General features: G+C 41.7%; 1 protein-coding gene across 1 annotated transcript in view; it reads right to left on the reverse strand.

Moving 5' to 3' along the window:
- Positions 1-2,082: 2,082 nt before the first annotated feature.
- Positions 2,083-23,091, reverse strand: part of FBN2 (fibrillin 2) — a 254,470-nt gene continuing 233,461 nt past the window's right edge. Inside the window, exons 56-65 of the mRNA XM_028103619.2 lie at positions 21,236-21,361; positions 19,432-19,638; positions 18,255-18,380; positions 16,510-16,632; positions 15,043-15,159; positions 14,296-14,424; positions 12,464-12,583; positions 7,878-8,109; positions 6,611-6,782; positions 2,083-4,038 (exon numbers count right to left, since the gene is read on the reverse strand). Of these exons, the coding sequence (XP_027959420.1) occupies positions 3,664-4,038; positions 6,611-6,782; positions 7,878-8,109; positions 12,464-12,583; positions 14,296-14,424; positions 15,043-15,159; positions 16,510-16,632; positions 18,255-18,380; positions 19,432-19,638; positions 21,236-21,361 (1,727 nt within the window). The 3' untranslated portion in view covers positions 2,083-3,663. The remainder of the gene's footprint in view (positions 4,039-6,610; positions 6,783-7,877; positions 8,110-12,463; positions 12,584-14,295; positions 14,425-15,042; positions 15,160-16,509; positions 16,633-18,254; positions 18,381-19,431; positions 19,639-21,235; positions 21,362-23,091) is intronic.

Below are 23,091 nucleotides of genomic sequence, written 5' to 3' on the forward strand. Positions count from 1 at the left end.
TCTCCATGTTTTCCCCGTCTCTCCAGAAGTAAAGATGCCCAAAGTTACTTTTTTTTTTTTTAAACATGGTGCTATGTTTCAGTCTTTCCCAGTGGATTTGTTTTTGTCTTTAGACAGCTGCCAGTAATTGCCACAAGGTCCCAGAGATGTGTGATTTAGACTCTGTCCAAAGTTCTTTGGAGCATGAAAGAAAGTGGCTATTTGAATAAATTATGTATATTCTCTTGTGGACTACTGTAAATCAGGAGTACAAATGAGCCACAAGCGGCATGGAACGGAGTGAATGGAATTGGTTGTCTTTCAGAGAGACAGGAACATTTTTAAAAATTTCCAGCTTATTCTAGAGGAGCATGAATATTTCTGTGCCATTAAAGTGAACCCTATGAAATGGGGCCATTCTGTAGGTCAAACATGGCAAAAGGTCGGCGATTCCTCATGGTTCATTTTAACATATGAATTGACCTGTTTTCCCTGAGCACTAAGGATGGGAATGTAAAGGTTGGTAGGACTCAGATAGATTGATGCTCTGTCATTTTAGCTGTATTTTCCACCCACCACCCCAAGCATTTATTTTGTGAACCAAGAAAGCAATGAATGCAAAATAAAACCTCGGGTTATTGAGAAGGGACAGACTGTAACGAATGATCCTGTTTGATATTCCTAGATAGTGTAAAAAGGGCAGGTGTTTGAATTTAGAGTAAAATCCCTGGATTATTTTCATTGTTCCTGTGCAAACATGACCATCAGCTTTCATCTACCACAAGTATTAAGAAGAACTAAATTTTTTTAAAAAGTCCAAGCCTAAATGTTAATGGAAAGAGAATTCTTGTCATCTGAAAACCAAATTATTGCTTATTATTACTAATACAGGTACCCACTGGATTTAGCATATATATCTGGGCTTACTTTTGTATAACTTAGCCAAAGTAATTTCTGAGGGGACATTTTGTGAGAATGACAAAAATGATAAAAAGTATATCATTAGCAGTTAGTTACCAGAGACACAAATTAATCATGGCTGTGTCAGGGCTCAGGGTGAGAGAATTGTAATAAGGCAGCCAGAGGTGCCTGAGAAGGTTCTTCTAGGAGTGTCTTGAGGTAGTCATTTCTTTCCAGTACGTTCTGTGGAAAGCCCTGAATGGTCTTTTATCTTTTCTGTGTAAAGTGCCTGATGGTGTGGATTCTCAAACTTCCCTTAAGAGCAGGTTATTTTAGGCAAACTTAAGAGTGTTGTGGCTCACAGTTCAAAGTTAGAGTCGAATTTGGTTCCAGGTGATTTCACATTATGAGCGCTCCTGCTGTAGCACTAACAGATGTCAGATGACACTCAGTATGTATGTTAAGATACAAAGCGTGCCCTGAGGCAAATACTTTCCTTGCTGATAGGCAGAGGGCAGCATTAGGATCAGTCACATTTCCTTGTTTTCATCCCTCGGATGAAGAAGTTGAGCACACGGATTCTCAAACTTCGCATTGAATTGACTTCTAAGACATTTCTGTGCTCGTTTCAACAGTGTATCAGAAGGGAAAAAAAAGGTTTCAGTTAGGTGACTTGTCGTATCTGGCCACTTACCCACCGAGGGAAGTCTGTAAACACTGTAAGAGATAGGAAGCTTTGGATTCTTTTGGATGAGGAGACACCATTTGGCCCCGGGGTATGCTCAGTGTGTACTGTTGCCTAAAAACTCAAGGTCAGGAAAAGCCTTAAAGAAGAAAGCCTCAGAGAATGTTGTACTTCCTCACAGGTCCTTTAACACAGAGGTCCTCAGAGCCTACGTGGGGATGACATGAAGAGCTTCTCAGGTCTCTAGAAAGATGGGGGGCTCCGAGGCGACCTAGAATCTATGGGGAAGGGAACGACCTACTGCCTTAGGTTTGTCCTTCTACTTGAAGAGGGCTTTACGTTGTCCTCGTCACTTGAACACTCCTGTGTCACAGACTGGACAGCATTCTCTCGTTTTCCTGTAACTGGGCCTGGCTCTCCTTCTGGCCCTTTCAGACAGGTCTCGGTAGGCAAGGCCCCCAGCGCCTCCCACCCACACAGCGGAGGTTGTCGTCTCATCAAACTCTCAGCCAGCCAACTACCCCAAAATAAGCTTTATTGCAAGAAAAGTGTCATATTTGATACACAGACCTACAAAAACAAACAAAACCAAAAACCATAAGTTTTTCCTCACAAACACTTGATTACAAATTTACAGTTTCTTTTTTTAGGTATTAAAACAACACAAAACCCCCAACTGGATAGAATTGGTTATGAATCTTTGGTCAGCACGGTGTGAGAGGAACAACCCGGAGCCTGCATGTGCTTGGGCCATTTCACAGATGAGGTTTGGGCACTGGGCCAGGGACAGGTTCTTGGATTGAGAAGTAGGCGGGGCCGTCCTTCTATCAGCACGTCCTGGTACAGAATCTTTTTAAATGACTAAAGCAAACTAAACATCAGTTCATTGTACAAACATCTCTCATACACAATAGGCTATGATAAAACGAGGCATATGGTGTATAACTACAGTATTAATGAAAATTCTAAAAAAAAAATGGATTTAAAACAACAACAACAACAACAAAACAACATATATTCCTCGGCTGTACTGCATGATTTGTTTGCACATATGGCAATCCTGAAACAGCTTGAACATAATAAATGCACCATTAATCTAAGACAGCACCAAACACTACAGAACGCCAGGCGTTCCTTGGCAGAGGACCGGGCTGTGCCTCGGCGGCTGCCGGGGCCCCAAGAGCGCGGCCCACCCTGGGTAGGAATGAGGTGTTGTGGGGAGCACGCGTGCTTCCGTGAGGTTATACGAAGGAAATACAGTACGGTTTGGCCTGCAACGCTACTGGTCTAACAAGCAGTCAAGGTATTTTGCTACAGTGGTTACGCTTCATCTGCAGTTGCCTGGTGTGTCCGGTGGTGGGAACGATCATCGTCACCACGAGTTGCTCTGGGTTTGAGCTCCTTTCTGAAGGATCTAATGACTCGGCCGTCTTTTAAGTTATTGACTACGCTGCCCTTACAGCTCTGGGAGGCTTTCTTTAAAAATCATCAGATGGGTACCAGTTGGACCCCTGGCAGAACACCAAAAGGAAACCTCTCTTGAATCTACTGGATTTTTAAAAAGCACCTCTAAAAGAAATAAGCTCAAATTTATAAATCTAAAGAAAAACAAGTGAGTTTCCCTTTTTGTTTACATAGTTTGTTCATTTCTCCATATATTACTGCATTAAAAATAAATAAACATCTATATTTTTTTTTTTAATTAGCAACTATAGCAAAATACCCAAAGTGTTACAGACTGCTAACAGGAAAAAAAAAAAAAAGCTCACATTATTTTTGTGCATTTAGTGCCATATGCTGATCTCTTGAACATTTAGTTTTAGTTTTCTTTTAATATATTTTTAAAGTGAAGTTATATAAAAAAAAAAAAAAATACAGTAACCACGGTTGCCTTTGTACTCAAATCTTTGGCCACACCAGAGTCTCAATTACCCCTCCCTGTGAGGGTCAACATTGCGCAGTCTGAAGACAGGGAGGAAAGAAACAAAAGTTGTCTTTTTTTTTTTTTTTCCCCTCTTTGCAATTAGTCACTGATTTCTCTGAGGCTGTTGCGGGCTGGTTGTGCAGGGACTGGAGCCCAGGACCAAGTCTGTAAGGGCTTAATAGAGCTGAATCTGCAGCCTCATCCGGAGAGCCTCCCCGAGCTCCCCTAGGAGGTAGTCATCCTCATTGTGGTCTTCCAGTTTCTGAAGCTCCTTCTTCTTGTAGAGAGGGATGCTAGTGATTTCCAGTGTGTATGTGCCGGGCACGAGCTTCCTCCTGGCCGTGTGCAAGTAGCTGAGCCCGTTTCTTTGGTGGATGCGGAAGATGCCCTCGTCGTTCCCTTGAGAGATGACGTAGCGGATGTGGTTGTTGAGGGGCTCGATGGCGGGCATGAGTTCTAGGATGTGCTCCTTCGAGCCAAGGCCGGAGAGGTTGAACTTCATTCTCATGGGGCTGTCCATGTCGACGCTCTCTAGGCTAACGTGTTCAACCTGGAGAAAGAGCAGGAAAGGACGGGGGAGGAGACTCAGGCACACGCAGAGGGCTCTGTGTGCTCTCCGCACCACGAGTGCTTGCACAGGAGGCTCCTGTGCGGCCCTGTCGGCTGAGGGGAGAGGCCAGTTCCCCTGGGCGTGGTCTGTGGAGATCTTTACAGCCTCTCATTCACCTGATCCAGGTGACAGGGCTGAGCCTACAGAGAGCATTCACATTGCAAAATATTTTTGATGAGTCTACGGAATAACAAGCTTGTTAATAAAAAAATAAGAAATGATTGTAAATTTTTTTTTTTTTTTGTGGCTGGAGTCTAAACTAGAAGTGCAGCTCTTAGCCAACAGTAGGGATGGTCCCCAGAGCAATCTGCACTCTGAAGGCCTGGTGTGATCTGTAAGGCCCCCACAGCCATGGGCACACAGAGGGACCTGCCGAGTCCTGGGCTTGGGTTTGAGTCAGCTTTGGTAAAAAAAAAAAAGAAACAGTGGGGCCAGGCCCAGATAAACCAAGTCTCACTTGGTCAGAGGGGTGGAAGGGTTTTAGAATGTTATTTTATTATTTTTTTTTAAAGATTTATGTAGCGAGCAGGGGGGAGGGCCAAAGGGAGAGGGGGAGAGAGAGAGAGTCCTGAGGCCGACTCCCTGCTGAGCACAGAGCTGGATGTGGGGCTCCATCCCAGCACCCTGAGATCATGACCCAAGCTGGAACCAAGAATCAGTTGCTTAACCGACTGTACCACCCAGGTGCCCCTAAAATGCTATTTGTAAGACAGGCAAAAATCCAAAGCTTTGAGTGAATGCCTTAAGAACTTGGCTCTGCTGGCACATAAGTGCCCATCAGGGGGCGCCGGGGTGGCTCAGTGGGTTAAGTGTCTGACTCTTAATTTCGGTTCAGGTTGTGAGATCGAGCCTCGCATTGGGCTCCATGCTTGGTGTGGAGTCTCCTTGAAATTCCTGTCTCTCCCTTTCCCTCTGCCCCTGCACCCACTTGTGCGAGCACTCTCTCTCTCTTTCACAGATAGATAGATAGACAAATAAAATCTTAAAAAAAAAAGTGCCCATCAGTGATCAGACATAAGCCTATCCCCAGTATCATGGTGGGAAGGTTTCATAAACAAAATTTCTGAATGTAGTCAGAGGTACTTGATGGATATCTCAATTGCCATATTTAAATATCAGTTAGTACCTTAGTCAACTTAAGGTAAATCTAATGCTGGCCTGTTTATTATTATAAAATTAAACCACAGACATTTTGGCTAGAGAGATCTAGCCTTACAAATCAGGAAACTTTCAGAGGCCCAGAAAACTGAAGCAAGTCACCCAACTCACACAGCCAGTTAGTTGTTGCCTAGGGTTTTTTTTTTTTTTTTTTTGGTGGGGGAATTTTACAATAATGTTAAGTGAAGAGGGTGGTGCTATCCCTGATCTTTGGGAAAATCACCAACATCTTTGGGTACCAGGTATTACTTGGTGACATTTACTAATATGTCCAGCACTGCTCCAGGCACTTCACAGTGTCAACTCAATTTTCTTGTCAGCCTTCAAGTTTTTTGTTTTGTTTTTTTTTTAAAGTAGGCCCAGCAGGAAGCCCAGCTGGGCTTAAACTCACAACCCTGAGCTGCAATGAAGAGTCAGACACTTAACCAACTGAGGCACCCAGGCATTTTTATCCCCATTTTACAGGTGAAGAAATTGAGGTAGAGAGAGGTTAAGTGAACATGCCCCATGTGACACGGGTAATAAGTGGGGAGGGTCAGGGAACATTCAAAACCACACAGTCATGGTCCTCCCTTTTAACTACTCAGTTAAATGCCATCAACAGCACAGAACCACCAGCAGGCAATTCAGATCTCCAGTTCCTTTCAAATACACTTTACCTGGAGATACCATTTTTTATGGAGGGAACACTCATACATGTCACAGAATATGAGACCTAGTTGGCTTATCTACTGAAAATTAAAATCAGCCTAGTGTACTATAGTTGTATAAAACAGAAGTGGACAAATTCAAAATAATTTGTTTTTTTAATCATTTCAAAACTGCTATTTCCTAGATGGACACCTTTTTTCCTCTGGCACAAATCAAAGACAAAAGTGTAGGATCTGAAACTATGAGTCTTTTTTTTTTTTTTAAACCAATGATCATTTTTTAAAATTTTATTATTTTTTAAGATTTTATTTATTTGACAGAGAGAGCCAGAGAGCACAAGCGGAGGGAATGGCAGTGGGAGAGGGAGAAGCAGGCTCTGCACTGAGCAGGGAGCCCGATGCGGGGCTCGATCCCAGGACCCTGGGGTCATGACCTGAGCCGAAGGCAGACGCTCAACCATCTGAGCCACCCAAGTGTCCCTGAAACTGTGAATCTTAAAGTTTTTTTCCCCTCTAGTCCTTGTGTTCCGAGCTAATAATGCCACTGACGGGTGTTTGCCATATTGTGTCTGTGGATTTAGTTAAAATGTTACAAGAAAACTTTAACTTTACTGAGGCTGAAACCTATATAAAATTTGGCTGCACAGTATGTGTTCCTGCTTAAGGATAAAATCTTGTGAGAGGACAGAGCGAGGTTTACTCACAGCAGTGGGTTCGGCTTCCCCAACACTTCTCTTCTGTCTGCCGTCTTTCTTAGAGTAGCCATTGATTTTACACTCATAGCATGCTTCCGGGGACAGAGCATTTTCCTCATCGACCTCCGCATCCAGGGACAGGTACTGCCCTTTGTTAAATCCCATTCCTGAGACACAGTGGCTGTTGGCAATGAGAAGCAAGGCAAGGTCAGACTTCACCAATAACCGTGTCCACAGTTTTCCAGTGGTAGAGCAGAGACTTTTCAGAGACAAGACACCGACAAAGTAAACTCTAAGCTCACAAACAGGAAAACCTAATACTCTTGGTAACTCTTTCCTTCAACACTTAATGCATGAGGTTCTTGCTCATTCTGAACATCAAAATTGTTGTGAGAGTGAGCTCAGGCTTCTCCAGTTTTCAATCCTAATTAGACTGAAGCACTCACGTGTGGTTAAATCAAGAAGCTAAAGAAAAAGCAAATTATGAATTTCAAAAGATAATGTTGAGAATTTCCATTGCTTTAGAAAAAGCCCGAAGCCCGTGCTTATGCTCTTGAGAAAGCTCGCTGCTGTTACAGCTGAGACTTCTGAGCTCCCACTATGGATAGTGAGAGTCCCTGAGCTGGCCCTAAAGGACACTGGTCTGGACCAAGGCTTTGGTTTCAAGCATGATTAGGCAGCAGTGGTAGACAGATTAGTCCCCACGCCTCAACGCACGCACTGCTCGTTCGGGGCCGGGGGGGGGGTGACCCTGCCTGACTCGTCTGTCCCCGTCTTCTGGGCGGCGGGGCGCAGGCAGCTCGAGCTCCACTGCAGCCAGCCGCACTAGCCCCAGCTCACCCGGCAGCAGGCCACTAGCTGGCCGGAACCCGGCCGGGTGGGGATGGCGCCACAGGGCCCAGGCACATCCTCTCTGTGCCGTATAAACCAGAGAAGCAGGGGGAGCGACAGACTCCTTCCTTGGGGACCACTGGGCAAGCACTTGCCTAAATTCATAGAAAAATCCGGCGCAGCCATTTCTACTTGTACTTTATAACCCAGGTGTCAGTGACAACAAGGGAGCTGCATTTTTAAACATCTGCTTGTCTCTGGCCTTGAGGGATCCGACTGAATCAATTCAGGCTCTTCTGAGGGGCCGGCGAGTGCTACCTGTACAAAAGGGGGTCTTACGGTCACCACGAAGGAGGCGATCCTGCCACACTGACCTAACCCATGTACCTTCCTGGCGGTGCTTCTTCCCACACCCTAAGTCCTCCGAGCAGCGCTTCGGCCTTACCCCTGTCCCACTCTGTAGTACCCGGGCGGGCAGCCGCAGAGGTAGCCGCCTTCCGTGTTGGAGCAGCCGTAATTGCACGGGTTCTTGGAGGACGAGCACTCGTTGACGTCGTGGCAGGCACTGGAGAACTGGTCGAAGGAGAACCCCGAGGGGCAGACGCACTTGTAACCCCCCAGGGTGTTGTAGCAGGAAGCCGAGCCACAGGCGTTGGGGTTGGAGCATTCGTTCTCGTCTAGGAGGACAAAGGAAGAAACTCTCACGCTGGGGGAAGGAGGCGGTGAGGGGAAGAGGCCGAGCGTCAGGGTCTTGACGGCTTTATAGGGAAATACCTCTGGAACTGTATTTAAAAAAGGTTTACTCTGATGGCTGATTGGCAAAAGCATATAAAAGTAAAAAAAAAAAACCAAAAAACAAAAAACAAACAGAAACAAACCCAAAATACCAAAACCCAACAAATCCACCTAAATTATGGCTTTAAAAAAGCCTTGCCCTACCCTTTTATATCTTCTGTTTGTGCTGTTTCTCGATACGATGGCAGCCCTTGGGGAAAGACATTTGCAGTCTGTCTACTGGGAATAACTCTTTTATTCTCTGATCTGAACCAAAGATTACTTCAAAAGCCTGAATCCCAGATCCATGGAGCTAGAAAGTAGATTACTAGTTTCCAGGGGCTGCAGGGAGGAAGAAATGGAGATGTCTGCTTATGGGTACGGAATTTCTTTCTGGAGCAATGAAAATGTGGTGGTGATGGTTGCAAGCTCTGGTTAGAATATACTAAACACCACTAAACTGTATGAATTTGGAAATCATGAATTTTAGGGTAGGTGAATTCCGTCTCAATTTAAAAAAAAAACAACACTGTATCTGGGTACACGTATATTCTCCCAGCAATTCCCAAATTCATTCTATATGGGGGGGAAACACATATAAACATTTAAATAATCTGACTTAAAATAATTGAAAGAAATATTATTTAACCGGATCTACTGAACCAAAAAACTACTATGCTTTTAACTGCTTGAGAACCCATTAGGTGCAGACTGTGTCTTCTGAGAGAGGTTTGCATCCAGCCATCAGCTGACATAGGTTTTACTTGTTTAGTAACTAACCTTTCACTGTAAATTCCTGACTGCAGGGTAATTATAGGTTATACTTTCAGTTGCTCTTATTTTTACCAAATCAAAGCCTGATTGTGCTTTTAACTTTGGAGATAACAATTTTGCTTTTAGCTGTCTGGTCGATATAGAGCATGTGGCTTGACTCCTTTGGGCTTTATCATAATCCACATTTCACCCTGGGCACAGGTCACATCTGTTCTGTGGAATTCTTTCTGATCCCTGCGACTCCCCTGGAGCACAGTGTGTCTGTTTACCTAATCTGTGACAAGTTTATGTTTCAGCCCACGTGGGGAAATGGTCCGTGTGTAAGGAGATGACACGACAGCGAGAGGCAAGTGCATGTCTGCAGCAGCTCCGTGAGCTTATGGAGGATGCAGATGGAGTCTCCGTGCTGCCGAGGCCTCCCAGACAGGAAATTTGACTTCATTAAGTTCGGCACACAGGTTACTACTGAAAGGGCAGATAGTATGAGGCAACTTTTGTGTCATGATTATAGTTTCAGAATTAAATCAGGCCAACAAATAGAGAATTCTGGATATAAAACCTGTGATGATTACCCAACAGGTACAAGTTCTCAGTCTTCATTTCATCCGGAGAAAGTATTTAAATGAATTCTTAACCACTAGGCCACCTACGACACAGACATAACTGCTGGTTTATTTCTAAATACAAAAGACCTGGCATTCTGCCACAAAGGCTTATCTGCTCTAATCATTAACTCTGACATTTATATCGGTACTTCTCCCATAACAAAGAATGTAAATTAGGTCATAATTTAACAAAACGATCCTGCTATGAATATAGTATCAGACATTGTGTTAGGTGGAAAAATCAGGCAAAACCAATTAATTGAGTAAGTGGCATTTACATACTACTGACAAGAACATTTAAAAATATGTAATGTTTTTGTAAGCACCATCATATACTTCATATTTGTATGTTACAAATGTATAGTGTGGTGTATTTTTATGGACTCAGGTCATCTCACTTTGAAAATACGTTCATGTTGAGCTGACTCGTGTGTCACGAAGCTGTGTTCAAATTATTTTGAAGTGATCGCAGAAGCAACTGGAAGTTAGTGAACATGTAACCAAAAACTTCACTAATCCATAATTTTTCTTCATAATCAAAGGTTAATGCTCACTTATTTTCAATTCTGAATAATTATAATGCTTGTAAACATCGGAGAAACTGTAGAGTCTATGTACCAGAATGTTATATAGATGTTCTCTGACAAGTGAGCGGCAATATCTTCAAGTATTCATTTGAATTTCAAAAACCTTTCTTCAGTATTAACACAAAAAAACTCATTTTCCTTAAGTTGGCAGTAGTATTAGTAATGTTAAAATGCCACATTTCAAAAATGCAGTAGTACTAATCATTTAATATTACTTAAATTATCTGATGCATTGACTCTGAACAGTTTTGTCCATTTACTAAGAGAATCCAGATAAATCTGAAATAGTTCATTCTACTTTTCCCCCCAGATCATATGAAATGACCAATGATACACACGCAGTAACAGATAAAAATAATCTGTGGCCTTTCAATGTGCACTTTTGTCATAATTCTTGTTCTTTTGATAACTTGTTGCTTTTACTAGTTCCTGATGGTTTGTTTAATTCTATCCCTGTCATATATTTGGGTTAGAATTCTAACTGGAATTATGTGAATTCAAAGCAAGGAAGTCAGCAATTAAAGTAGGGACCAGCTAGATTCCTCAACCCTGCACGGACGAATCTAGAACCTTCCCAAATAAATCCCGGCTGTTACACTGGGTGAGCTGCTGTGGGGGTGACTGTGCCCCCTCTGAGAATCCCCCAAAGGGGAATTAGGATGTACCATATAGCCTTGACTTTAAATTCAGACCAATTTAGTGAAAAACTATACGGATATTTTTGCACTAGATGTTTATAGGCAGAAGCTTCAGAAGACTTAAAAAACTTGGAATGTGAGATGATATGTGCTCTTATTTATACTTAGGATCAATTTAAAAATGAGAATTCTATTTAATAAGACACCTATGAAATATTAGAAGATCATTCTTTTTGCCTTAAGATCCACAGAATTAACCAAGAAGTCCATGTTATTTGTAAAATACGAGACCCTCCACTTTATTTAGTAAACAAACAAAGCATAATTATTTTAAGCTGTCTTAACAGCTGTCTACAAAGGTACTGTTCTCTATATTCTGAAGAGTGTGCCTGTACCTTGCCTCTGTTTATAAATCAATCAGGGCATAAGGACTTGGGCAACATTTTTCTGTGTGTGTGTGGGAAGAGAAAAAGAAGTAAACTTATGAAATCATTTTGATTGCCTAACTCATCATTCTGATAATCCTAGGTAACTCTGTCCCTAATTTCGAGATCACGAACGGTTTCTGCATTTCCCTGCACAAGAGCATCTCTTCGTGGGCTGGCAAAGTGTCTCTTTGGCCTTGCACAAGATCACAGCATCTCTGTGACTTTCACCAAGTTGGCTTCCCTCTGCAATTCGTCTTGATTTTCTCCTCTCAATTCACTAAACTGTCATTAGAGATTTCTTTTGAGGAGACCACAAAGGATAAAATCAGATTAATTTATCGAGTGGATGCTCACAGTGAAATATTTGGGGAACTCGTGGGGTAACTGAAATCACTGCAGAGGCACAGGAAATCCCCTGCTGGCTCCCTGCAGGACCACTGCCCCCTTTCAGGCTCAGCTGTGTGGGCATCTGATGTCACAACGTGTTGGATGGCAGGTCCATGAAGTGCATTCAGATGGAGCCAAGAAATTAGGCCTCTGCTAAGTAAATCAGCTGGCTATTCAAGCACAGAATAATGTTCTCTTTGATCAGTCTCTCCTTAAAAGGAGAACTTCCATTGACTATTATCAATGCCAGGAACAGGGCTGAGGGCCTACAGGCTTTATTTATTTTACAAACACTTTTGTCTGGAGACAAATTCAATTCAACAGAATTAGCTGTAACTGGGTACTTCTTTTACCTTCAGATACTTAACCTTCTTCATTAAATCTATGTAACTGGAAAGCCCAGATGGACGGTCCTTACTAAGCTGATCTGAGTTCATTTAGATTTATATGAGGGAGATGGGTGGGCAATTCTTCAACCCCAAATCTAAAGTTAAGAAAGTAATGATGAAAAGCCCCTGACCTTGGCAAAGGAAGACGATGCATCTTGACACCGTCTTCAGAAAGTTAAACTTATATCTAGTAGAAAATTAAAATTATAAACGCTAGAGTTGAGTTACCTTCTGGGTACTTAAAACAACATTTTTATTCCGGGTATTTTCAAACATACACAAGTAGAGAGACTAGTGTCAGGAATCCCATGCACCCGTCCAAAGGACTGGGGTTCAAGTGCTAGGCTTCAAAGCCCAAACCGAAACATCAGCCTTTCTTATTTGTCCATGTTACGCAAAGCTACTTTAAGGTAAGAAAAGCAGATGCTATGTAACAAGCGCGGACTCACCGACACACTGATTCCACTGGTAGTGCTGAATATACCCCTGGGGGCAGCCACACCTGTAGCCTCCCAGGATGTTCTGGCAGCCATGTTGGCACCTGTGGTTTCCATCACATTCATCCACGTCTGCAAAAACAATCCCGGCATGATACTGAGGCACCCTTTCCTCTACTGTCCTTAAACGCACTCCAAACGCAACCTGGGTGAACTATTATCGGGGGAACTAATAAACAAGACACACAGAGAGGCTGTGACTTTTCCCAAGTCACAGGGTTATTAGCGGTGATACAAAGAATGGTTCTGCGATGAGAACCCACCTTAAGCTATTTTTTTTTTTTTAAGATTTATTTATTTGAGAGAGGCGGGGAGGGGCAGAGGGAGAGGGAGACAGAATCTCAAGCAGACTTCCCGCTGAGCATGGAGCCTGACGTGGGGCTCCATCTCACAACCCTGAGATCACAACCTAAGCCAAAACCAAGAGCCGACGCTCCCGCTCATGCTCTCTCTCTCTCTCTCAAATAAATAAATTAAAAAAAAAATCTTAAAAAAATAAAATCCTCATGTGTGGGACGATACAAGCACTACAGAGACACCTAAAGAGTATAACTGCTTTGCACGCAAAAGTTTTTATTACCATTTGACATTAATTAGATGCAAAATTTAAGTATATGTTATTTTTAGATATGATATGGTATTATTACAACATATGGAATAATTTCCTTGTCCATACATGCAATACTCTTTTGGAATGACAACTGAGGCTTGAAATCGACCCATAGAGAGTGAAATAAAATTGGCATGTTTGATGTGTGTATAACAAACTTATATGCCTAATTAATAAATGGTATCTTATGTGGATAATCACACGCTGAACTCAGCAAGCAGCTGTATATACAGAATACTTTAGAAGTTTCAATGACTTCAAATATAAAATGTTAAAATGGAAATCTTCAAAACTGAATTTTTCCTGGCTACAAATTAGATTTATATATGTCTTATACTTCTTATAAAGAGTATTTTAAAAACTCTGAATATATTTCTAGAATCCAGAACCATACGTTTCTAAGAATAACAAAGGGGGACTAAAATCAGTAAAGACTTAAATTGCAATAGTTTATAAAAATATAAGGGGATGTATACCATCTTATAATTTCTGGCATGTGTATTTTGTAGAAGATACCAATTCTACCACATTAGCCCTTGCAGTGGAGATACTGGAGAACAGTATGATATTTTGTTGAGTATAGACAGATTCTTATTTTATTCCCAGTTAAATGTTTCTTTGGACTTTACAGGAAATACCTATTGGGGGGCAGGTGGCTTGATAGAAAATGCCCATTTTAGAGAAGAGAGTGAGTAAGAGGAGTTTCAGAAAAATAAAATAGAAATAGCCATCACTTTCCCCAGTGCTTTTCATATATTTTACAATTCTCTTTGATAACTGTTTCTTTTCTTACACTTAACTTTCACTCATTTAGTTATCATGGAACAAAAATCCATCATCATTTTTTTCTGATATATTTGTACACTACTGTATACCATATTAGTTACAGAATTCCTTTTCAGTTGTTTTTTTTGTTTTTAGACCAGTAATTAGGTAAAGACTCCAGTTACTTTAAAAACCAATTCATATAGAATTTTTGTTCTGTCACATTAAAGTCTTCCTCTGCCCCCAAAATGATATGTGAAAATGTGTGAACGAAAATCAACCACTAAGTTCTATTTTGTTAAATACTTTTTTTTCCTTTTGAGATGATCTCATTTCTCTATTTAGTGGCTTGGAAGCTCAAATAGTTTGCTGTATTAGATTAAGGGTTTTTTTTAGCAAATAAACTCACCTTCACAGTTTAGTCCAGTGGCATCGAGAGAGAACCCTCTTTGGCATTCGCAGCTGAAACTGCCAGGCGTGTTCTGGCAGATTCCTTTTGCTCCACAGAGTGAAGGCTGAGACCCACATTCATTGTTGTCTAGCAAAGCAAGAAGGAGGAGCGTCAAGCTTCCCAGTCGTTACATGACTCAGATTTCACTACACAAAGTGAAAAGTGAGGCATGAAAACCTAAGTTTAAGATGTGAAAATCTGGGGGAAACGTATGCCAGGATTCACTGTCAGGTTAGAGGCAAAAGTGGCAAGAAAAGGAGTATTTCAAGAGAGGTGAAACTGAAGCATATCTTGGGTCAACTGAGGACATGGTTTTTGATAGTGCAGACTGAAACTCTCTTAACACATGTGTGTCTTCTAACATAAAATAACCTACCCTGTCCATTAGCATGTTCTAAATCACAGTGAGCCTTTGTTCATATTTAGTCTGAACATACATGGTTATATTTAGAATGCAACCTAAAGGTCCTGTTCGGAATATACCTACTGTGCACATGCTTGGACCTTAAACGAGCTTGGACCTTATTTATTTTTTCCCTTGGATACTGTTCTTATGAAAAAACACTTATTAGCAACATTTCTAGACCAGTAATAATGACATATTGGTTCTAAGTATGGAGCCATTCAACATTCTAAGCATTTTAAGCACCCTTGTTACGCACCGACCCTCAGTCAGCAGAACGTGCCTGTGGGGTTGTGTCTTACCGACGCAAGCCGTGTGGTGCTGTGTGAAACCCGGCGGGCATCTGCAGGTGAAGCCTCCCAGCGTGTTGACACACAGGAACTGGCAGTTGTGCTGTTTGGTCTGACACTCATCAAGGTCTGAGGTGAAAGAGAAGCCAGTGAAAATCAGCGCAGAGTTACCTGGCTCCGCCTCCCTTCCCAGGAAGCCACAGGATGTGGTGGACATGTTCGACTCGGGCGTATTTTGTCTAGAGCTCTGCTGGAAGCTTCACAGACTTCCGGATGCATATGGCGAGCGGTTTCTTCTCACACTCAAGCAGCGCCCATACTGCGGGCTACTCCGATAGGACGGCTAGGGTGGTACGTAACACAAAGTTTTCTTAAAATAAGAAACTGAATGGCTGAGTCACAGTGGTTTCCGTGAACTCTTCTCAAAGTGAATACCCCAAGGTTCTACTTCTTGCATTTAGTGCAGAGTTTAGTATATGGCTGGTCACTTATTCCTCTTGAGGGGGTGGGGGGGGGGGAGATTAAATAAAAATAAAACAGAAGCTGGAAACTGATGGAAGGTCTGAAAATAAGCACTGAGTCCGGCTCTCAGGGTCCGAATGAACACAGCATCATAAACACCAGAGGAAGCAAAAATACAGCTGTAATAATGCTGGCCACAAACGGAATTTATATTTGAGTGTGATTTCAGTTAGATTAAAACTTAATGTGGGAGAATACATTTAAGTAAATGCAGAAAGCAGTATAAGATGCACACAACACTAATTCATTATTTTGAAGCTTAATAAACACACTGTTTGCACTCATAACAACATGCAAAATTAAACTGACTCATAACAGTTCACTAAATAGATCCAAGAGAACAGTACTGCTTGGCTACAATAATTATTATTATTTGGTATTCCTTGGAAATAACACTTTGTCTTCTTAGGAATAACCTGTATTTCAAACATTCAGCTAGACAGGGATTTTCTCAACCCACTCATTTCATTCGGGTGAGGTTTACGATAAAACTGAATGCCCGAGGAAAGCCCTGAAGCTATGGTCATTGTCTAGTTTAGTTTGATAATTACTTTTAATACTACCTGTGCGGAAAAAGTGAAATTCATCCATCCATTTTCAATCACCTGCACTAAATGTGTAATAAAGACAGTCGAGAAGAAATAAAATCTTGGATTAGCAGCAAAATAAATCTTATTTTAGTTATTTGTTTCAATCTCTTCCCTCACTAACATTTTTTTTTTTGTTTTATTTAATTTCACTTAATTATCAATTTGTGCGGTTTGCTACGTAAGAAGCAAACAGCTGTAATCTGGGCTTTCATTCTCCCTGTCTCCTACCATGTGTCCTCTGGTAGAACTGTCTGTGACAGTTCAAGTGGTCACTAGGAAGGTGTGCTTTAATGACAGCGATTAGATGAATTTGGATGTGCAAGGAGTGAGACACGAGGGTCAGAAATGCCAGAGACGTCTCCCTTACCTTTGCACGTCTTTCCATCCTCTTGCAGGACATAGCCCCGAGGACAGGAGCACTGGTAACTCCCCTCAGTGTTCTTGCAGATGAAGTTGCACGGTTTCGGGGACTGGGAACATTCATCAAGATCTAAGTGAAAGGGATGTCAGGATTACATTCTCAGTTTCAAGAAACCACCGGCCTCTTGCCTCCCTCCATGTTCTTACTCTGTGTTTTTCCTTCCCACTTTAACTTAAAATGGAAAAAACAGCCAGAGGAAAATGATGCACAGAAGTTTTCTCGACAGTAACATACTGGTTTACTTTGTAGATCAATCTATGGTTCTTGGGACACATGTACTATCTGGACAATTGTCTGGGGGCAAAAAAAAAAAAAAAAAGAAAAATCCACTGCATTCTTTAGATTTATGTACTTTGGTTTACAGCTCAAGGATCATTCTCTTAAAAGTACGAGTTTCTTTCTTCTGACACATGGCTCTGGAAGACCTTCTCTGAAACTGTGAGCTGACCCGCCGAGCACCGTGGGGTCCCCACAGGCTTGCCGCGCCCGAGTCAGGCCCACGCTGCTCCTGGGCCAGGCAGCTCGACTGCACACACACGGTCGGCAGGCTCTCCTGCCCTCTGTCTTCCATCTGGTCCTTACTTCCTTCCGCTCCCTCCCAGCAAGATGGCTCAGTCTCAGAGTCACGGGATCAGAGGTCACAGCGCCTTTCAAAGCAGACCCTCGGGGCCCAGCTCTCTCCTTGCAGGGTTCAATACCGTCTCCCTCTTTTCTTTTGGCCCCAGGATGGTACAGCCCCAGCACACAGCACTGTGCCTTATAGATTCTACACACTCTGCTCACGTCCTGAACCAAAACAACCCTCCCGAAATCATCCTCCCTTGAACATGCTAGCTCTCTTCTGCTAGGACTGATGGACAGCAAAGAATCTCCTCTTCCTAGTAAAACACACTGAGCAAAAGTCATGCACATTTTCGAGAACGCTGGAAGCTGGTGATCAGTAGCCTGTTCTCAAGGACTCCCATGCCCAACCAAGTGAGTCACATGCCTACTAAGGGTCAGTTTCATTTTTCTGAACCTTTTCATGCCAGGTGTGTTTGTTAGTGAAATAGGTGCTTTAATGGACTATCATGCAAGTTGATTAAATATGGAGGAGAAGAGACACTTTTTTTTTCTTCAATGAAAACTAAGTCACATGCTTTGGAAAAGACTCATTAGAGGCCAGGCCCCCACCCGCTGTCCTCCACCGGTACAGAATGGTGGGGGTGAGACCGTAAGAAATTAGAAAAAGAGACTGTAAAAATGTAGAAGGATTCTGTCCTGACACTGCTTTGCAACTGCAAATTTTACACGAGGCTTCATTCGTATATTTTATGCCAAAAACCAGCAATGGCAAACAAGTCCAAACATGCTCACACACAGGCTCACCGTTAGAAGCCCTCTTCTTTCAACAAGAGACTGACAAACGAAGAGGTGCTTGTAATTTTAAATTAAAATATAAAATGGTGAAAGAATATTTTTTTATAGTTTTTATGCTCCCTGACCAAACACTTCTGATGAACTGAACAGTTCTGTGTCGCACATTATTGGACAACTACTGTGCTATCAGGAGCCACATTCCTGAAAGCAATGGCATGACTGCATAAAAGGTGCATTGCAGCGCCCCACAGTAAACCTCCCGCATTGCCACGGTGACTCGTAGGAAACAGAAATTGGCCACCCCCAGACACAGAGACCCACCCGCGCCTTACCTACACACGAGGTGCCGCTGATGTCTGTCGTGTAGCCAACCTTGCAGAAGCATCGGAATGAGCCCATGGTATTGATGCACTGACCATGGGTGCAGAGGTTTGGCATCACCTTACACTCATCAATATCTGTGGGCGAAAAAGAAAACCCCAAATAAAAACAAACACACAAGTTAATATATATATAAGGATAAAACTGGTGAGAAGCTAAGAGAAACGAAGGGACGGACGTGAAATAATTAGCAACCAGCACTCACAGCAGCGCTGGAGTACCTCTTCATCACTCCGCTGAAGGGCAACACGGAAGGGAAAGGATATTGACGGGATTGGAAGAGGTCCATAAATGGAGGCTCTGCTGAAAGCCCTGCTTCAGTCTACTCATTTTGCAATCTAAGTATGAATTATTTTGGCGAGATGTAGAAAGCTGTCTCTCTGAAGTCCAACTAATCTGGGATTTGTGGTGATTTCCCACACCTGGACCTCACGTCCACACTTGGATTAGACTCTGAAGAAAGGGTTTCATGAGCAGAGTAATTGGGCCCAGGACCAACAGTCTGTACAGTAATAGAAGAAAATGGTATTTTTTTCAGGGCTCTAGTCTATCAGGTGGTTGTACAAAAAAAAAAAAAAAAATGGAAACAAAGAGGAATAATGGGTCAGAGGCTAGAATGATCTCCAAAGTTGGAGCCTTTAGGTATAAACTCCTTAAACGAGGAGTGGTCTCAGGGAAAAAAACAAAACAAAACAAAAAAAACAACTGGAAACCACTAACCAATTATGAGACATCCTGGTGTGTAAATATGTTGCAAACAGACTGTGTCCTTGTGCACACTCAAATAAACAACACTTATTTAAATAAAGCAAATATAGTTTGGAGGTTACATGGCCTTTGGGGTTAGACAGGTATGTTCTCAGACACCTTAGAAAGGGTGTTATCTCAAGAAAATTACTTATCATTACCTAAGCTTCATGCTTTAGTTTCCTAATAAATTCTACCTCTTAGATTCGGTATGAAGTTTACATCTTTTCAAGTCTCTTAATCATTGGCAAAAAGCATATACAAACACGTATACATATAAATATTTTAGCCATTATATCACTTTTTCACTTTTCCTTCAGACTGATCTGAATTAATGTTCACTGCATCGAAAATGTGCATGACTTTTGCTCAGCTCCTCACCTCTTCCATCGGTGGTGTATCCAGGGCCGTGAGGACATATCTTTTTGTACTGGGCCGTTCCGGGAAGCGGGCAAAGCTCACACTGGTGCCCCCAGCCCCGCCCCCCGTCACAGCAGCACTCGGACTTTGTGACCAGGTTGCGGCTGCTGGACGCCATCTGGCACATTGTCTGCAGCACCTCGGCAAAGCAGAGTCCCTGTCGGTTGTCTGAAATAACAATGTGGGTAATGAACATCAATGACATGGAACTGACACTTGATCTTCAAAATAAGAAAGGACAGTCAGTGTTTTTCCTCCTGGCACAAACTTTTTCAAAGGTAAATAGTCTTCTCTTTGAACAGCCACCGTGCTTCAGACAGCTTCATGATTATAAAAAGTTGTTGGAGAAGGAGTCTGCAGTGTGCTCTTTTACTACAATTTATTAAATTTGACAAAAAGTGATATGATGCTTAGGAAATAGATTTATTTTTCTTCAACCCATCAGCAGCTAACTGATAGTAAACTACCATTCCTGTAGAACACAAATAAAAGGAAAATGAAGTGAAATTATTTCCTTTTATTTATTTATTTTTAAACATTTTATTTATTTGTCAAGGGAGAGAGAGAGAGCACACGAGCAGGAGAGAGGGGCAGAGGGAGAGGGAGAAGCAGCCTTCCCGCTGAGCAGGGAGCCCGATGCGGGGCTCGATCCCAGGACCCTGGGATCATGATCTGAGCTGAAGGCCGATGCTTAACCGACTGAGCCACCCAGGCACCCCAAATTATTTCCCTTTAAATAAGCAAATGAGTATCCAGGACTTGTTTTTGAAAAGTAAATCCTGGATGATGTTACCATCTTGGTACATATTCAATCCAATCTCATCTTTTCTGCATCTAAAAGAGTGTTCAAACATTGGGACTAAACAGATTTTTTTTTCAGTATAAATAAAGGAATTTCTCTGATGTAAATATGCAAATAAATCTTTAATATGGTTTTATGAACCATCCTAGTGAAACCTTAATAATACGAACAGAGAAGTACATTATAGGTTATCTATATCTACCTAGCCTACATGGTAGGCTATCTTTTCTATTGCCGGAAAGATGGTGGTTAGTAAGGGTCTGGATTGAAGACATCAGCAAACAAAATTTATTTTCTTGACTAACAATCTCCTAGGATTGAATGCAATGACATCATTTGGAGAAAAATCTGATACAGCTGAAACATGCTGTTTTTATATCAGATCAAGTGATGAGTGCTCTTATTTCTCTGCCTTAAATTTTACTACTCCATACTTTTACACCTGCTCATAATTAACTGAAATGGTTTATAATGTATGCATTTTAGCATGAAAATACAACATAATGTCTGAGATTCATATTTTCCACAGGAAAATATTTTGTAAAACATTTTTCTGTACCATAAAATAAAAATTAAACCTCATTGCATTTTTGAAATGTGGCATTTACTTTAATATTTCTAATACAGCAAAGCTTACCTCACACAGCAAATATTTTCTTTTGGAATTAAATCATCTCCTGATGTAAGTTTTACTAAAGTCACATTTTCCATAGAGCTTAATTAATCTTAATTTTGGAAAGACTATCTAAGAAGGCTATTTACATTACACATAGATGTGCATACAACTCACATGCACAGAAATACATCATTTTAATAGATGTGTACCTTTAGGAAGAAGGATATGCATTACTCAGACTGGGGGATTTTTTAGCAGACAAGAATATGTACGTAGAGCTCTTCTGTGATGACATCATAAAACAGATGTTTTATTCACCAGGTAAAATACACTCAGGTGTCACTTACCAAGGCATTCAGTGCCTGAGGAACTTGACTGAAATCCTTCATTACACTCACATCTGTAGCTCCCGATAGTGTTCACACAGCGCCCATTTTCACAAATTCCTGGCTTGGTCCTGCATTCATTTTCATCTTGGGGAAAACAAGGAGGGTGAATAATGAGCAGACTGTAAAATTACTATTTTCAGATTATCCTCAAGTGGGTTTTATGTTATTTAAAACTTCCTCGCCAAAATACTAATAACGACGGGATTAAAAACCAGTCATATGTGAATATGGATTTATTTTTAACTTCATCTTTCCAGGTGGGTTCTTTCTTAACAGTTTTTTCTTTCTTTTTCCCTCCCCACCCCTCGTGGGGAAGGGGTGGTGGTTGATGAAAACTGGCCTCCACAAGACATAAACTCGCCCTGCGACACCAGACAAAGTGGGAAAGAACTGTGGGGGAGAGAGTGCTGGTTACGTGACAGGAGAGAGAGGCTGGGAGCAGAGCAGGGGGAGGTGTGAGGGAGGGGAAGAGAGGATTACAGTCACACAGGCAGGGATGACGGGCAAGCTTCCAGACTAGCTTTGCGTAAAATCACAGGGTAGTATGGTGTGTGAGGGCCACTAATGGTAGAAGGAATGTAGGTAGTACTGCTCTTTTGGTTGGTGATAAATTAGAGCAAAACTGCTTTATTAAAATCTCCTTTGTCCTCACTATATTTGCATTCCGTAAATTTTGCTTGGGGCATTTTTTTTTTTTTTTGAAGCTCTGTTCTTATGAGCATAAAGGAGCTCATAATGAGATAGTTTTGATTGAGCTGCTTTCATCTTTATACTTTTTTTTAATCTTTAATTTGTTGATATTTATTTTGCTTGTGCTTTCTTTTTTATCAGCATTTGCCCTCAATGTAGACTTTTCCATCGGTGTCAACAAGGACCAGTTTCAGAAGTCTCTGGCACGAGGTCTTCTGCCCTCTCCCGGTGCCACCTGCCACGCCGATGTGATCTAGAGATTTTGGTTTGCTAGATCTTTTCTTTATGTGCCATCAGTATCTCTGTAAACCAAATCATGAGGTTTCCTGGTTCCTTGGCTTACCACTGCTTCATGGATAGTACCCTGTCCTTTTAGATTAATAAAACAAAACATGGGAGTATCTAGCTCGGTAATCATTTTAGAGGGTGTGCGGATGGTAAGCATTCTAGAATACGTTTCTGACAATGTCTTTTTTATTTTATTACTGGACTGAGTGTAGAATTTTAGTTCAAAATTATTTTCCCTTAGCATCTTTGGAAAATATTGCTCCATTGTTTTTCTTTTACCCAATGTTACTGCTCATTTGCAGGAAATCTGGTTTTTCTCTCTGGAAGCTTTAAGGGGTTTCACTTTGCTCTCATCACCATCATGTGTCTTGGGTGAAATTTTCCTTCCCTTTTAGGAAAAAAAAAACTTACTATGGAAATTTTAAAGTATATGTACAAAAATAGTGAGCTAAGTTATGGATTTAAAAAACTGTATAGTGTCTGTTATTTCTAGAATCTGAGGGTTCAAGGTCTGCCTTCTTGATCGAATGCTATCCTTGATGTCGCTCACCTTTATTCTGATTTGCATTTTTGTTGTCTGAATTACTTTTTTTAAGAAGGGCTCTTGTTGGACATACTGAATGAGTTCCTCCATGTCTGATGATATATGATAGAGCTTTTATACTTGAAAGACGGCTAGACAGGTCCCAAAATTTTAATTACTTCTGCTCTGCTACCATTGGTGTAAGAATTACTGTGAGACCTTGAAGAAAGTAGCTTGATTTTTTTCCTGCCTTGTAGGTAATTTTCCTTTTCTGCCCAGGTGCCTCAAGCCATCAGAAGTCTTTTCTGATAAC

The sequence above is a fragment of the Eumetopias jubatus genome, unplaced genomic scaffold (assembly GCF_037043125.1).
Source record: "Eumetopias jubatus isolate StellerSeaLion01/CBP00866 unplaced genomic scaffold, mEumJub1_p1.0 scaffold_5, whole genome shotgun sequence".
In the NCBI taxonomy this organism is placed as follows: Eukaryota; Metazoa; Chordata; class Mammalia; order Carnivora; family Otariidae; genus Eumetopias; species Eumetopias jubatus.